Genomic DNA, 17,112 nt, shown 5'->3' with positions numbered 1-17,112 from the left:
TTAATGAAAACCAAAACAGATGTGTCTTCATAAAATAACAACTTGCCAGACACGCCTTCATGAACAATAACAAATTAGCGTAGATAACAGCAAGTTAAGGATCTTTTTTTCCTAAAGTGCGTGTTATTGCGAGACATGCGTTTCGTTTGGAGCATCATACCGGTAGGCTATCAAAAGATTTTCGCTTTGGTTTGGGATTTAATTTACTTTCGGACTGTTTGATTCTATTGCTAAATGTTGGGACTGATGGGCACTGAAATCTGGGGGGTATTTGATGGTTCACTGTTAAGTTTTATGTAGTTGAAAGAGTGTCGGGAGTTCCACCCGTCTGTTTATTGCGAGTCAAGGCAGCCGCTTTCATTCATTCATTGAACGTGCGCTGTGCTGTAAATACATGGAAACCTTATTGCGTACCCAAGTAGCCTAAATTGAGTTCATTTTCATTTTTTTTGCCCTTTTTTTTGCGATGGTAGCTTGAGAGCAACGTGTTGGGGACCCATGGTGTAGGACAACGACTTTTCATTCGCAACAGTAATAAACCAACCAACAATATAAAGTATTAAGAAGAGCTCTTTCATTTCATTGAGTTAAATCGAAACAATGTCTTCTAGTGCTCATGGACTGATAGCCCTACTGGTAGGCAATACCGAATCGACCACGCCCCCGGCTATTATCCGAGGCCCGGCTTCAAATAGAATCCCGGACACAATTTGAGGATTTACGGTAAGCCCGTAATGGTTTTAGTTTTCCTGCTACCACGAACGTACATTCCCAATAAAAATTAATTAATTTGGCAAGCTGTCTCCCCTCAAAAGTGAAACATGGAGAAAACCAATAATTGACCATCGGGTATTCACTTATCCCACATTTTGCTGAACAGGTAGGACCCTGGTAATGAAAATGAACACCATCCTTCATGAATCACGTCAGTGAGAGAATATGGGCTGCCTAATCACATTTTTGAAAATTACAACTTAATCGTCTGGTATGAAATTAGACTCTACATAATACCAATATAAATGTATTGTCCCAGAATGGAAGAGTGAATAGATTATGCATAGCATTACATTGATATTTAGCTGATGTTTTTATTCAAAGCAAAAATGCATTGCTTGTATTTCCCCCAAATGATTGTACCTTGTCTCCAAATAACTGTCCTGTGGGTTCTCTCTTCCTGTATTTCTACATTGCATTACATTACATTAATGGCATTTGGCAGATGCTCTTATCCAGAGTGACGTACAGTTGATTAGACTACGCAGGAGACAATCCTCCCCTGGAGCAATGCAGGGTTAAGGGCCCAACGGCTGTGCGGCTTATTGTGGTGAATTGAACCACCGACCTTGCGGGTCCCAGTCATGTACCTTAACCACCATACTACAGGCTACCAAATTAGTGTTTAGAGCACAAACTGGGGGATTAAACTTTATATTTTAAGATCACAAATACTTGTTAACTGAACATTCTAATGTTGATGTAACAATCACTACTTAACAATCATTCATTCATCAATCATTGGTTTTCCTCCTACCTCTCTGGTCGCTCCTACCAGGTGACTTGGAGGGGCTCAGTCTCCGACCCTCACCCCCTACGAACTGGAGTCCCACAGGGCTCAGTTCTTGGGCCTCTCCTCTTCTCGCTATACACCATGTCTCTTGGTTCTGTTATCTCTTCCCATGGCTTTTCTTATCATTCTTACGCTGATGACATCGAACTCTTTATTTCCTTCCCCCCCAACACCCAAGTCACCACACGGATCTCTGCCTGCTTGACTGATATCTTTGCGTGGATGACTTCCCACCACCTGAAGCTCAACCTTGCCAAAACTGAGCTTCTCTACATCCCTGCTAAGTCCTCTCTGTCAATCGACCTCTCATTGACTGTTGAGGACTTTGTAGTTTCCTCCTCCCGTACGGCAAAGAATCTTGGGGTGACTCTTGATAACTGCCTCACCCTGGCTCCACAAGTATCCTCCACTGCCAGAACCTGCAGGTTCTTTCTGTATAATATACGCCGTATCCGTCATCTCCTGACTGAGAAAGCCACCCAGCTCCTAGTCCAGGCGCTCGTCATTTCCCGCCTGGATTACTGCAACTCCCTCCTAGCCGGTCTCCCAGCGTGTGCCATCAAGCCCCTCCAGCTGGTCCAGAATGCTGCAGCCCGCCTGATCACCAGTCAGCCCAGGTCGGCTCATGTCACCCCGCTTCTCATTGGCCTCCACTGGCTTCCTATTGCCGCACACATCCGTTTCAAGGCCCTAGTGTTGGCATTTCAGGCTGCTAAGGGGACTGCCCCACCTTACATACAATCCCTGATCACTCCCTACTCCCCAGCTAGACCACTCCGGTCTGCCAGCTCTGGTCGCCTTATGGTTCCCTCTCTACGTGCACCTGGCGGTCGAGCTGCATGTTCACGCCTGTTTTCCGTTCTGGTTCCTCAGTGGTGGAATGACTTGCCTACTACTGTCAGAACAGCAGAATCCCTCCCCCTATTTCGACACAGACTCAAAACCCACCTTTTCAAACTCTACCTTAGTCCTCCCTTCTGATATCCCTATCCTTGTCTAACCCCCCCCCCCCCCCAAAAAAAAAAAAAAAATGCACTTATGATGACAACTATGTTTAGAACAGCATTTCATGTGTATTTTGCTAAGTTCTGGATGTGATGCTTTGACTTATGGTAGAACCTATGCACTTGTAAGTCGCTTTGAATTAAAAGCGTCTGCCAAATGACTAAAATGTAAAATGTAAATGTAATTCCCAAATTCTCAGGGATGGTGTGGAACCATTATGAAGTGCCTCTAAGTGATGTGGTCATATAAGTGAAAGGCCCTGAATCCAAAATACAAAAGTGGACAAGGAACACTCATGCTTTACTCAGGACACACCACCCAACACAAGAATGAATGATCACAGTAATGTAATAACAAAGTGGCAAATACACAATATGCCTTTATTGTGCTATATCCCGTACCATGTTAACACATGTACACATTATTCATGTTATCAGTATAAAAGCAGAATAACAACATGCAGGTTATGAGGTGTGGCTGAGATTGGATTTGAATGCTATACTGTACATTCATTTCATTAGGCTTCTTCAGTCACCGGAAAAATAAAAGCTTGATTGTCCAGCAATGTCCGATGAATACTCAGTGAATACTCGGATGCTCTAACCGAATGCCAAACTGCTTTCTGAGTCAATACATTTTGACTGCATCAACACTATTTTTCCATTAAATTATTTTGCCGTCGTCCTTATCGGAACCTGGAAATTTGACCTCCATAGGAAATTCAACAGGAAAAAGGAAAGATACCCAAATAAACATATGAGTGATATGGAGTAAGGCAGAGGTGTGAACTGGGAGTGTAGGTGCAGACACCAGAAGGATGTGCTGGTAAGTATAGGCTGTTCTGTTTCAGCAGGTGTGCGGTTTGATCCAGCCAGAGCACTGGGAGGGGAGCTGGTGGAGGGTCTACACAGAGGCACTGAACAGAGCACAGCATCCCCAAACCTGCACAGAAAACCACTCCCTGGCCAGATGTTCAGAGCCATGAATACATTTCTGCATTACTTGGGATACACTCTCTCGTGCTCGCCTCCTGCATTGTTTCTTTGGTAAACCACTTTTAAATATTATTCTAAAGATCATACATCTTGAAATTTCAGAGCAGGGCTGCAGGAAGGATAAATAGCAGTGATGATGGCGACCTCAGATATCAGCAGCCTCTTTCCCCATACCATTAAATGAAAACCACTCTTAAAACTTTTGGGTTATATTGGCTTTTGGTGAACGACAGTTTATGAACGACATGAGTGGCAAATGGAATGTGAATATGCCCATATGTGGCTGGAACTATTAAACAACCAACTGCTCATAGTCATGAAAGGAATAGTTGCTAGCAATCTGAGAACTTTAAAAGGGGATAAATATAAATATATTAAATTATGTGTAAGGAGTATTAAAAGTACTTTCCAGGGACTTTGTAAAGTGCAAAGTATTTACTTTTGTTTTACCCTAGGAACATTTTCTCCTAGTAAAAATCAAAGGGTCACAACCCAACTTCACAACATGGGACTGTGCCAAACGGCAAGCGCAAAGCCACAGCATTACACTGTGTACATACTGCGGGACGCCACTCTGTACAGTGCACCTGTCTCCTCCACCACAATAGCAGCACCCAATCTCATTTCGTCCTCCTCCAAAAAATCATTATTTTCACACCACAATTAATTCTGTGTGCATTCTGACTTTCGTAATACTAAACAGCTTGCACGCACACACTAAACATGCAAACTTGCACACGCACGTGCACACACACACACACTCTCTCTTACACACACACACACACACACACTCTCTCTTACACACACACACACACACACACACACACACACACACACACACACACACAAATACCTCAAGGTAATGGCATGCAATTGTAATCATTGCTCCCTATTATTTAGAAAATAAAACAAAATAAAGTGTCTGAAATGTTAATTCACTAATTCACATGCAAGCGCACACACAAACCAATCAAATCCGGAGTGCTCAAATGGAGACAAACTATGGAACTGTAAAACGAATGAAATGACATTGTGCAATAAATACTGAGTTTTAGTTCACCGTCTCTCCCATAGGAGTGGTAACCTGGCAGGGTTTAGTGCTAGTCTCCCTCTTCTCTTTCCGGACTCCACACACTGACCTGAGACCAGTTCTTCATCTTACCCTGCACTGTCATCTTGACCATACTGACTAAAATTAAGTGAGGTAAAAACCCAGCATTCCGCAGGTCAGATTCCAGCAGCTTTCGTAGTCGCAGACCCCGTAGTCATAGTAACCCATTATTCCCCTCCTTAGTGCCCTCAGCAGCGACATGGGTTGAGCACTTAAAAGAGACTCCAGCCATACTTAGCATACTACTCATACTACATTTCAATGATAATCAGGCTGAAATGTAGTATTTAGTATGCGGTTTCAGACACAGCCCAGACCGCAGTGTGCGTGTGTGCGCTCAGGGATGGAGGTTTACTGCAGGATTATAATTATTACATGTAAAAGGGGTCAGCTTCAACACAATGGACCGTCACCCTCCCAGAGTGACTTCAACTTCAAACGTCAAATTGCCACGATGCTCTCAGAATGCAGGGTGTAATCTCAGGGAGTTGCTTTGTGTACTCTCCTCACACAGCGGGAGCTGTTAATGCAGGGTGTAATCTCAGGGAGTTGCTTTGCGTACTCTCCTCACACAGCGGGTGCTGTTAATGCAGGATCCCGTGCCCGTGTCTCTTCAGGCTCCCCCCAGCCGCAGGGCTCTCTCTGGGCTGAGCCACGGAGCACACACTCCGGATCAGGTCCAGCGCCTCCCTGCAGCGCTTCTGCAGCGCAGCGTCCAACAGACTCTTCTGTGGGAGAGCCAACTGAGGGAGGGGACAGGGGCAGTGAGGATGGAGGTGGGGCAGTGAGGATGGAGGTGGGGTAATGAGGAGGGGGGGGGGGCAATTAGGAGAGGGGGTGGGGCAATGAGGAGTGGGTGGAGCAATTGTTGAGGTGAGGCAACAATGATGAGGGTGGGGCAATGAGGGGCAGGGCCATGAGGAGACGAAAATGAGGTGGAAGAAAGAGGGGAGGGGAGGGGGAGACTAGTTTAATCCCATTACAGTGTTTTAAATGTTGCTTTTCTTCCAGATTCTCCCCTCTCCCGTCTCACCTGATAGAGGCCTCTCCATGCACTCTGCAGAGCCCCAAGCAGCCGATCCCTCTCCTCACAACCACTGAAGTACAGCACCCAGGGAGGCAGGAACTGAGCACGGTCCCCACTAAACTCCTGTACAGGCACAGAGAGGGACAGAGAAACACAGCTTTTAACTGGCCGTCCCAGAGAAATGTGATTTAAACCCATAAACTGTGTGGTCTCCTCGGTGACTCACAATGATGCAGTACTCTCTGTCGGTCTCCACGGCAACGGCCGTGATGTCACCCAGTGCAGCCGTCCCCAGGGAGCGGAAGAAGCTGGTCTGGCAGTCCTGGTGACACGTTAGCAACTGTCTGTCCGTCAGCACAAGGCAGCATGGGATACAGGGGGAGGGGCCAGCGCCCTGTGGGATTATCTGTAAGGAAGGGAGGGAGGGAGGGAGAGAGCAAGAGAAAGTGAGAGTTAGAGCAAGAGAGAGAGGGAGAGAGAAGGAGAGAGAGAGAGAGAGAGAGAGAGAGAGACAGTCATGCTTCAGTTGCAACAAGTATTTCCAAAATGTGTGGAATGAAAATCATATTAAACATCCCAGCCGAGTGGTGTAGGAACTAAGGTGAATGGGTATGGGGGTTGGGGGTTTGGAGGGAAGATGGCCTCACCCCTTTGGTTCAGAGCCTGTGTGTGTGTGTGTGTGTGTGTGTGTATGCGCGACCTCACCCCTTTGGTTCAGGGCCTGTGTGTGTGTGTGTGTGTGTGTGTGACCTCACCCCTTTGGTTCAGGGCCTGTGTGTGTGTGTGTGTGTGTGTGTGTGTGTGCGTGTATGTGTATGTGTGACCTCACCCCTTTGGTCACAGACTGGCAGAGGACCTGCATCCACTCAGCCATGTCCTGTTCGCTGTGAGCACTGAGCTCCAGGGGGGGCCGGTTCAGCAGGAGGACCTGGAAACAGTTCCCCCTCTCAGAGGAGCTGGTGCGCCGGCAGCCTCCACAGTGCTCCCCTCTGGAGGAGCATCATGGGAAACACAGAGACACAGTCACACCCACCGAGAGCAAAGAAGCCTGTATGAAATAAACAATACGGGTCATGGACTATACTGCATGTTCAAAAAGGTAAGACATTTGTTAAGTGAAAGGTTGAATTTCCCAGTCCTGTTTTAAAAGGAGTCTGATGATAAGGATTGGATTTTTATGTGATCATGTTAGAAGTTTGCTGAAGCCTGAGCATTACATAATATAATAAACCTCAGCAGCATGAAATAAATTAGTCTTACCCCATAGAAACGGACAGAAGGGGTTTTACATCCGTCCTCCCTGGGTACTGATACAGTATACCGTTGCTGTAAAGTATAAAGCGTTTTGCTACATTAAAGTAGGAAGGAGGTAAAATGACAAATTTCAAGCATTAAGAGTGGACCACAAATAAATCGATAAAAGTATGATAGCAGGCATTCAGGCAAAAATGCAAGTGACTGTACCTGAGAACCAGGTAGCACTTCTTCCAGAGCTCCCGGCCCAGGTAAGAGGTCCCTGCTCGATAAAACAGGGGCCCCTCTTTAGTGCTGCTGGAATCCAGGGGCCCATTCAGTGGCCCTGGGGAGCCTGCAGTGACATCCATGGGGTCCTCCCAGTGAACCAGAGAATACGTCTGAATGCAGACATCGGACACCTACGGTATGATGCAGCACACAACAGACAGGAGGTCTGAAACATGAATAATCATCTCAACATATTTGGATTATTTACCAAAAAGGGAAAGCCCCAACTTGGATTATTTACCATTTCTGCACCAACTTTAAAGTACCACATATGCACAATGACGACTCCATTTTTTGCAGTTATCTTAGAACAGGGATTGGTTGTTCTGGTGGTCATTTCACAATTAAGCAGTCAGTATAACAGACTGAGAACTGAAGAGGGGTTTCCTTTAGCTGGATTGGACTGAGCTGTACCTCGCAGTGTGATTCCTGGCACACAAACTTGGTCAAGGACAGACTCTCCATGGTAGCGTCCGTCAGGACGGACGGGTAGGGGGGACTCAGGCGCCCTTTCATCATGGCCGCCTTCAAAGCATCCAGAAACCAGCTGAGGAGAAGATCCAGGCAGGCCATGGGAACAAAAAAGACTGCCCATTACTACCAGCTGTATAATACATAATGCAGCAATGTTCCTTAGTATATCAGCTGCAAAATTACAAGCAGTATATCATAGTGACACCTCCTCAATATAGGGCTGCAGTGTGACAGATTGGTGTACAGTTGTGTTGTGAAAACCTGTTCATGCTAAAGAAGTTTAAAAAAATCACAGCCTTACATGTTACATTTTAAAGAACTATAGATAAAAGCGAACAGAGGAGAGGACAGAGGTTGCGCTCACGCAGTTAGAGACATGTCCGCCGTGTCCAGCAGGAACTGTCTCCCCCTGTTAGCACACACCAACCTGAGCGTCTGCTGGTCCAGACCCACCTGAGACACAGTACACACATCATTACAGCAGAACAACACACCACATACAGCCAGTCCACAAACACATTCAGTCAGCTACACACACCACACACAGCCAGGCCTCACTCACAGAGATGGATTCCAGCTCCCTGTAGCTGACAGCGTCCTCCACAGTGTAGGGCTTTGTTGCAGGCCCTAGGGAAAGGGGGAATAAATGGGAGTGCCCTCAAACACCCTGCTGTTGAGATCTTGTGGGATGTAGCAGGGACAGCATATCTTCTCATTGAACGACTGGAACAGATATCCCACTAGACAAAGCCCATATGACCTTATGGTCTTGGACACCACAGGTTGCTAAGCTGGAGTACCCATGACTATTAAAAAAGTCAGATCAAACAAATGGGCTAAGTAATTAAACTAATATCAAAACTAAGAACTAAACCACTAAACTAATTAAGGTGAACCTCACCTTTGCGGAGCAGGTAAATGTAGCTGTCAGTCAGCAGGACAAACAGCGCCTGCAGGTCTCCCTCCATGTGGCCTGTGCTCATGCTCACCATCTGAAACACCATTGGAAAAAACCATCTGAAAGGCCATTGGATAAAACCATCTGAAACACCATTGGATAAAACCATCTGAAAGACCATTGGATAAAACAATCTGAAACACCATTGGATAAAACCATCTGAAACACCATTGGATAAAACCATCTGAAAGAGCATTGATTAAAATAATCTGGAACACCATAGGTTGTAACAGTGAAGTCCAACGAAGCCCCCACTGGTTCCCTGGTCTCCTGCAGGATTAAAACGCATTGTGTTCTCCTTGAGGCAGCGTTTACATGTGTTACACGTGTGGGCTTGATCTAATTCTAGTAAGGCATGTGCGCCAGTTATCTGTGCGAAGACACACATGCATGCGTGTCTGTGTACGTTTGTGTGTGTGCGTGTGTGTGTATGTGTGTGCATTGGACCAGCTTTAGCCTGTCAATGTCATGGTATGACAGCTACCCTCATCTCCTCCCTCTCTCCCTCCCTCCCCCACCCCCTCACCTTGCAGAGCTGCTCCTCGTTCTCCCTGAACACATGCAGCATGAGCAGCAGCAGGTGGTTGTTGTCCACCCTGAAATAAAAAGCTGGAGGTCACAGTGCCATAGAGAAAGGGAATTCAGGTCACCAACGGCTTAAAGGGATCTTTTGGGATCTTAAACCTTAACAGTAGGCAGAGGGTTCATTTGAAGTGGTTATAGCTGATATGTACTTAATGGCAGGGGTCTCACCTGATTTCAGCAGGATGGCTGCTCTCAGCTGGGTCAGTCTCCTCCTCTTCCTTAACTTCCTGGCTCTCCTCGTCTGCGAGGAGCCCGTTCTCCGCTCCCTCTGGACACGCCTCCTCCCCCTCTGGACATGCCTCCTGTCCCTCCTCCACTAGGGTGGGGACGGAGTCAGGTCCGGTCGGGCTATCTTCCTCATCGTCATGGCAACCTGGCAGGGCCTCCGACAGGTCTGGTGCTGCAGGGTCATGGTGTTCCCCACACGGGACGGCAGAGTTCGGGCTGTGGGGGGTGAACCGGTAGAAGTCTGCTGGGGCTGGAGGGACCTGCAGGAAGCTAGGGTCCAGGGCCGTCGGGCGGGACAGGGGGGAGGACAGGTCAGGGGGCTGCTGCCCAGGGCTCAGGGGACCTGCCCCTGCCCCAGTACCGGAGGCTCCCTTCGTCCCCTGACCTCCTCCTCCGCCCTCCCCTTCCCACCCACGCTCAGCCCTGTCCAGGCTGTTCACCACCTCGCTCAGGAGCTCTCCTACGCCATCCATGGATGAGGTGTCCATCATCTCGGGGAGGCGGAGTAACCCCTCCGAATCGTCCTCCGCCTCCTCACCCCGCACCTTCATCGTGCCCGTCCCTTCATCCCGGGACCCTGCAGAGGAGATGGGCCCCTCCCCAGCACAGCAGCCCTCTGGAGCTTCCTCCTGCCCCCTCCCTATGGACTCCACTGCCCCCTTCCCTCGCTGCCTCCTCCCTGGCTTCCTCCTACGGGCCACTCTGGGACAGGAAGAGAGGAACACTCAAAACCCTTCTGGGACAGGAGCGAGAGGAACACACAAAACCCTTCTGGCACAGGAAGAGAGGAACACTCAAAACCTTTCTGGGACAGGAAGGAGAGGAACTCTCAAAACCATTCTGGGACAGGAAGGAGAGGAACTCTCAAAACCATTCTCGGACAGGAAGGAGAGGAACACTCAAAACCATTCTGGGACAGGAAGGAGAGGAACACCCAAAACCCTTCTGGGACAGGAACGGGACACGCACAGTATGAGTCACCAATGCATACCCAGTGCCCGGTCAAACACTCCTCTGACAAACACTCACATGCCCTTACACTGGAAAACAAGCCACCTTCTATCTTCAGTTCATGCACGGAGATTTATCAAACCCTTTTTCTCTTCCTTTTTTTTTTTTCTCCAAGAGCCAAAGAGGTGTGCCTAAGGCCAAAGCAAGTTTAACATTTGCTTCATTGAGGGTAGGGTCCAACTCTTTATGCTGCTCTTTCATGCATTACTAAGAATGTAATATGTCAACTGTATATACTTTATGTCTGTATGAATGAGCAGTACTGTAGACTGTAGCCAGTGCTGTTCAGACAAAAGCAGGGCATGTCACAGTACCTGTTTTGTATCTTGTGACATGAGTCAGTTCATTACTGACATTGGAAATCTGGCAAATTCTGACATAAATAGGCTCATCAGCATTCAATATCCATTTCTCTGTGACATTCATACAACAGGAAGCCAAGCAAAAGATATGATGGATTTTCTTTCCTTTGAATTCTCTATAGGCAAATATAAACTCCTCAGTCATATTAGCTATCAACATTATTTTCACCTTGACATTTGTAGCATTATACTCGATTGGTGAACTGTCACAAGCAATCATGTACGTCAATGAGAAGCAACAAACAGTAAAGTAGTTATGAACATTAATAACAGTAATGAACAGTAGTTATGACCATTAATAAGCAGTTATGAATATGAATAAGCTAAGGGGGTTCTGCTGACCGGATGACCTCCAGCTCTGTCCTCTCGGTGTTGTCCCTGTGGGAGCCCTCAGGCCAGCCGGCCCTGTGGATAGGAGTGACGTCAGCAGATGTGTTCGCGTCCAAGTCTTTTGTGAAGGGGTTGTGACACCCCGCTGCCCTCGTCTCCGTAACCACGGCGATGACCGCTGGGGATTCTGGGGCGATGGAGCAGGGGCAGGGGACCGGGTCAGTCAGGTCGCCCTCTGTAGGAAGGGGAACAGCAGACACTGAATCAGAGAGACAGAGAGACAGAGAGACAAACAGACAAGGCTGAATCAGATACAGATACAACCAATAAGGACAGAACAAATACAGACACTCAGACACCTGATGCCTGGATACACCGAACATGATTAAAACATGCAACAGATAAAGACACATAAACAAAGACACAACATGCCAAAATGCATGTTATCAAAAGACCGGTCAATATATTTGTTTGACTGATTTAGGTTAGACACCAGACAGAGTGGGTTACGACAGCAACACCGAGGGGTTGTAGTGTGCATTAGTACCAGCACATGCGACAAGTAAAAATCCAAACCCAAACAAAGATCAATTTCATCGTCCCAGTTTCCCTCGTAGGCAATGAAACATGCGTCAAGACAAAAGTGGAGCTGCAGGAGGAGCAGACGAGGTGTGTGTGTATGTATGTGTGTGTGTGTGTGTGTGTGTGTATGTATGTGTATAAAGATGGAGGGGATTGGAATAAACATGTCCCACCTTCCCAGTCTGCACTGGGTAGTGACTGCAAAACAGGGAAAAGGTCACCAAAATCATAATCTAAAAAAGGAGGGAAGAGAGAGAATATAGAGTGACAGAAGGATAACTAAAACAACAATATGGAAAAAACATAACTAACATGTTGAATTTATTAATAAAATAAAGAGCAAATGTAACTTAAACGCGTTTGTGTTGCTGCTGGGGCAGGCAGGCGACAAAGTAATAACTATACGGCATTCACAACTTTATCTTCACAAATTAACCAGGTCAAAATTTCATAGCAAGACTTTTGCCGATAACTTTGATTGTTTCAATACATTATCTTTCCACATGCTCCACTCAGCTGAACTCATACAATTATCTGACTGGACATTGGATTCGATTACACGGTTTGAGAGAGGGGGTGTCCGTGGTGGTCCTTACCCTCACTGGAGGGGGCGATGGCACTGTCATCCCACTCCAGGTTGGTGGAGGTGAAAGAGTGCAGGGACAGACTGTCCGCACTAGGCAGCCGCTCGTCAAAGTCCAGCAAGTTCTGAGGCTTGTAGTACTCCGGCATGTAGGGCGTCACGTCCAAGTAGGGGGCATCCTGCTCCAATGGGGGGGGGGGGGGGCACTTTCTAAGCATGTCTTTACAATTAACAATCATACAATTATGAAATTCGACTGATTATTTTAGCCAAAGGGACTTTCAAAAGTACATTTTATCTTGATAGCAAACACCACTACAAGCAAACAGGCTTTTTGCAACAGGCTGCTTTTTGACCGATATCATTTGTGAAGTGCCTGAAACTGAAATTGAAACAGAAAATGAAAGCACATTTACCAACTACAGATTAACTATAAATGTCAGTTATGGTTTCAACAGGTTGAGAAAGCTCTGTTTGCAGCCCAATCACATGCTCCTGACTGTTGAAAAGGATGGCAGCGGACATACCAATTCCAAGTCAAAACGGATAAACTCCAATCCTGACACCAGCGTGAGGAAAAGTGTGAGATGATCATGGCTGCGGACCAAGGCGTTTCTGAAAGACAAATACCCAGAGCCCATTTATACAGCCGCAGCCATACCGCTGCCATGCACGGCTGTCAAACCCAATGCATGTGGGGCCACTCTTAAAGAGACTCACTCATAATAGTACTTGTGCAGCAGTCCCTGGTTCTCCTGAAAGAGACGGAGGTAGCTCTCGAGCGAACTCTCAGTCAGTGCCAAGTAGAGCCATGCCCGGCCTAAACCAGATTCAGACCACAACACCACCATTTAATTTCCATTACAAGAACAAGAGCTTTACCAACATTACACATATTAAATCAGCTACAGATAAATAATTGAGTTACAATACATTCACATGACTAAGCGCACAGACTAGAAAGCAGGAAATAAAGATTTTAAGAGAGAATGTGCAAATCCCCTGCTCTCTATGAGCAGATTTGAGTACAGGTAATTGTGGACAAACAGGTGCACACACACTTGTTTAATTTTAAGTTAAATGCCATAGTGATGTCATCACCTTGTGACCAACAGCGCCATAGGAAGAGGTTGCCCACATGAAAAATAGGAGTTTTAATAATTATAGAAGCAGGTTTAAAAAAATAAAATAAAATAAAATAAAATAAAATAAAATAAAATAAAAACTATGCAAATCACAGGCATTTGCACCCAGCGGGGCAGACTGATGAAGAATGTGAATTAAATTTATATTTGGGAGACGGTCCATGTGAATGCATAAGTTGCATGTGCACTCTCACCGCGTCCGAGGTTGGTGGCGATGTGCTGGAGCCCCTCTATCTGCCGAATAGCTTCTCTGCGTGTGAAATGCACAACCAGGACCCAGTAGCTCGTGGAGATGTTCTGCAGTCTGAGAAAAATGTTTGCTTAGCTGCCATCTATCTTTTCTTCCTTCTGTAGTACATATACCCCAGTGCAGAATGTTTACCAGGATACACACCAAAACTTGGTAGCACATCAGCTTAGTTATTTAAGCTCACAAGAGCACATACCTCAGCAACATAGCAATCCTACCACACAATGTGTCCCAGTCTTTTTAGGCAGGCATGTAACCACATTCACGACAAAACTGACTGTCCTATTCAATAGGTGAGCAAACAGAGGTCAGAGCTGCCGACTCATACCCATAAAGGAGGGCGTGGTCCAAGTGCTCACACAGCCGCTGCAAGACCCGGTCATGGTTCCTGATTGCTGGGGTCTCATCTTCACACGCAGCAAAGTAACTCTGCAACTGAAAGCAAATGCAAAAGGACAGTGATAGCAAGGCAATGATAGGACATAGTGTCCTTCCATTTAAATCGTGTTCGTTTTTCAAGGCAAGCTCTTTTCAATGTATTCCCTTAATGCAAATTCAGCATCTGTCATACAGGAGCATAAAATTCACTTGTGAACAGTGCCAAAGGAACATTATAGAAAATACTGCACAGGTGCATAAATAGCCATTATGTTATGCGCTGCACATATGCATAAAACTCCAGTGGAATTATTCCTTTTTAACTTTTGTTTTGCTTGAATACACAACTGTACACAATTTGGGATTATTGTTTTATCGGTAAACAGCGTTGTACTATGCATATCTACGGAAACAACACAAATTGATGGTAAAGATTCTACACCGAAATGTGGCCAAAATACCCATTCTTCCCCTGGCCCCTGCAGTTTTTCTACTTACCTTCTTGACCGATAACGAAAGATTTTCCAGAATTCGGTCTTTGACTTGGAGCTGATCCATCTCAACAAACCAAATGCCCTCGCCTCTTATGCTTGCGAGCTGTTCCCCCAACTGTGTAAGGTTAGTTGGTGAAAAGTCACCAAACTGAACTTGCTAGCCAACGCTTTAATCACCATTTAAACGCCCATGACAAAGTCAGATAATGTTGGCCTGTAAAAAAAAGCAAACTAACTTGACAACAATAACCAATATGCTAACTGTTGCCAATGTTAGCTACGCTTCCAAGACAGGCTAGCTCGTTTGCCATTTTCTATGCTAATATGTATATGTACGTTACCTGGATAACAGTAACATAGTTGAATAATTAGTGAGCTAACTTACTTAACGTTTATTTTGAGAAACTTTAGGTTTGGAAATATGTCAAACTCAAAAGACATAGTTAGCTAATTAGCAACTAAGCCACTAACAAAAAGTTGCAAACGACATCGCAAGGTAACTAAATCCCAGTTCACCAACGTTAACTTGCAAGCAACTGAGCCTAACCGTTGTCAGCAGTAAGTTAGCCAATATAACCGATACGCAGGCAACTAAGCTAACTAACCACTAGTGAAAACTAAAGTTGCACACAAGTAGCCAGGTACTCCAGGTAATCACCAGAAGCTACTCGCCTGCATATTTTGCCTGCACGCGGTACGGCATTGACGCATAGCCAAGCACCTAAACATCCTGTATAAAGTCAAGAGGACGTGGAACCTGGTTGCGCTAGAAGTTACTCAGACACACCGGTAAGTTACCAGACGTAGCTTGTTAGCCTAGCCTTTGTCGCCGAGGTTCATCGCTGTAACGTTAACGTTACTAATTTCCCACAGGCCAATCTCGTAATATATTGTCAAGATCACATAACCGTCCACGTTTCCTTTCAGACGAACTGACAGTCCTTAATTCAAGGATGAACTGCTTGGATCATCCCTACTTAGCTAACTCGCATTCAGACCAGTTCTGTGATCCAAACAGTCAACAACAAACTCCGGAAAGTAACGGAAGTGACGTCACTACACTGACCAGTGATCAGCTAAAAAGATGTCGCCTTGCGTCATGCGCTAATATTATTATTTTTGATTATGAATAAATTAATGCAAACACGAATACGACAATTAAGACTAACAACAATATACATTTGTATGTTTTAAACACAGTGGGTATTGTGTCAAGCAGAATACATTACATTACATGGCATTTAGCAGACGCTCTTATCCAGAGTGACGTACAACGAAGTGCAGATCAAACACAAGTACAAGTGCGAAGAGGACCTGAGACAGTACAGTACAGTTCCGAGTCCTAGTGTAAACATACAGATAATCAGAACCCTTAAAGAATACAATCAACTTCCAAACTAGCATACCACAGTTGGCAGCTAGAATACCCTGAGTACAACAATACAATAGCTAATACAAAAAAAACAACAATATCTATACAAGTAACAATATCTATACAATCTATACATAAGTGCCATTACAGTCTATGGCATATATAAGGCTAATCATGGTGGTGAATTAGGGAGGGAAAGGTGTAGCCTGAAGAGATGAGTCTTCAGTCTGCGCTTGAAGGAGACTCTGCCGTTCTGACATCCACCGGGAGGTCATTCCACCACCGTGGGACCAGGACAGACAGCAGTCGTGAGCGTGAAGTGCAGATGTGGAGAGAGGGAGGCGCCAGGCGGCATAAAGTGGCAGAACGGAGGGGTCTTGTTGGTGTATAGGTCTTGATAAGTGAAGTGAAGTGAAGAGAATACTGTTGCCTTCTTGCCTTGCCATACTCATGAGCCGATGGTTAAAATCACAAAAGTGATTTCTCATTGTAAATCTATGCCCCACACTGGATTTATATTGCAAAGCCTATATACGTATTGGTGGCATATTGGGTTTAACACTTTCAGCCAAGGGAAATGTTCTTGCCTATGTACTAATTGCGACAAAGATGTCTGATGGTACACACGCACACACTCACACACACTCAACAGTACAATGTTCAAGACTCTTGTCTTATAAAATGTGCCCGTGATCAACATAAATCACAGTCCATTCTGCCCGATGATTAAATGTGTATGCAACTGTGTAGACCAGGCTTCAGACTATGCTACAATGGGCCGGTTTCACAGACACAGATTAAGTTTAGTCCTGGACTAAATCGATTTTTAAAGGAGAATCTCCTGAATCAGTGTCTGCGAAAGTGACACAAAATTAAGTAAAATAACAAAATGTAAACCAACTAATTACAGGAAGATACAGCTTAAGCTTAGTGTCTGTTGTGAACTTCCAGTAGTAGCACCATCGGTTAGCAGATCCTGCAGCATGAGAATTTTAAACATTTTATAATTCACCCACAGAAGATTTTGTCAAAAATATGTGACTAACCAACCTAGAGGGCTAAATTTGCTCAGGAAGGTATTACAATGCATTATGTTCTCTAAGGAGATGGTAAATTCCATCTGGTAAGAAT

At 45.6% G+C, this 17,112-nt stretch overlaps 1 protein-coding gene across 6 annotated transcripts; it reads right to left on the bottom strand.

The window, feature by feature from the left end:
• Positions 1-2,920: 2,920 nt before the first annotated feature.
• LOC133110186 (pleckstrin homology domain-containing family M member 2-like) lies at positions 2,921-15,655 on the bottom strand. Of its 6 annotated transcripts, XM_061220095.1 has the most exons (21): positions 14,614-15,655; positions 14,066-14,172; positions 13,682-13,791; positions 13,063-13,162; positions 12,870-12,957; positions 12,356-12,524; positions 11,933-11,992; positions 11,190-11,412; positions 9,415-10,176; positions 9,188-9,257; positions 8,605-8,695; positions 8,266-8,330; positions 8,068-8,156; positions 7,644-7,776; positions 7,170-7,360; positions 6,966-7,031; positions 6,535-6,694; positions 5,932-6,111; positions 5,712-5,828; positions 5,258-5,421; positions 2,921-5,196 (listed from the first exon to the last, which is right to left on the bottom strand). In XM_061220095.1, exons 1-20 carry the CDS (start codon positions 14,671-14,673, stop codon positions 5,263-5,265), a joined length of 3,000 nt encoding a protein of 999 aa, XP_061076079.1. In that variant the 5' UTR covers positions 14,674-15,655; the 3' UTR covers positions 2,921-5,196; positions 5,258-5,262. The 6 variants fall into 6 exon arrangements, with proteins under 6 accessions (XP_061076079.1, XP_061076078.1, XP_061076080.1 ...); XM_061220094.1 differs by having other exon boundaries at positions 2,921-5,421; XM_061220096.1 differs by having other exon boundaries at positions 2,921-5,421; positions 12,356-12,521.
• Positions 15,656-17,112: the final 1,457 nt, after the last annotated feature.

Source organism: Conger conger, chromosome 14 (assembly GCF_963514075.1).
Source record: "Conger conger chromosome 14, fConCon1.1, whole genome shotgun sequence".
In the NCBI taxonomy this organism is placed as follows: domain Eukaryota; kingdom Metazoa; phylum Chordata; class Actinopteri; order Anguilliformes; family Congridae; genus Conger; species Conger conger.
The sequence above is the reverse complement of the archived record's forward strand: the minus strand, read 5'-3'. Positions and strand labels throughout refer to the sequence as shown.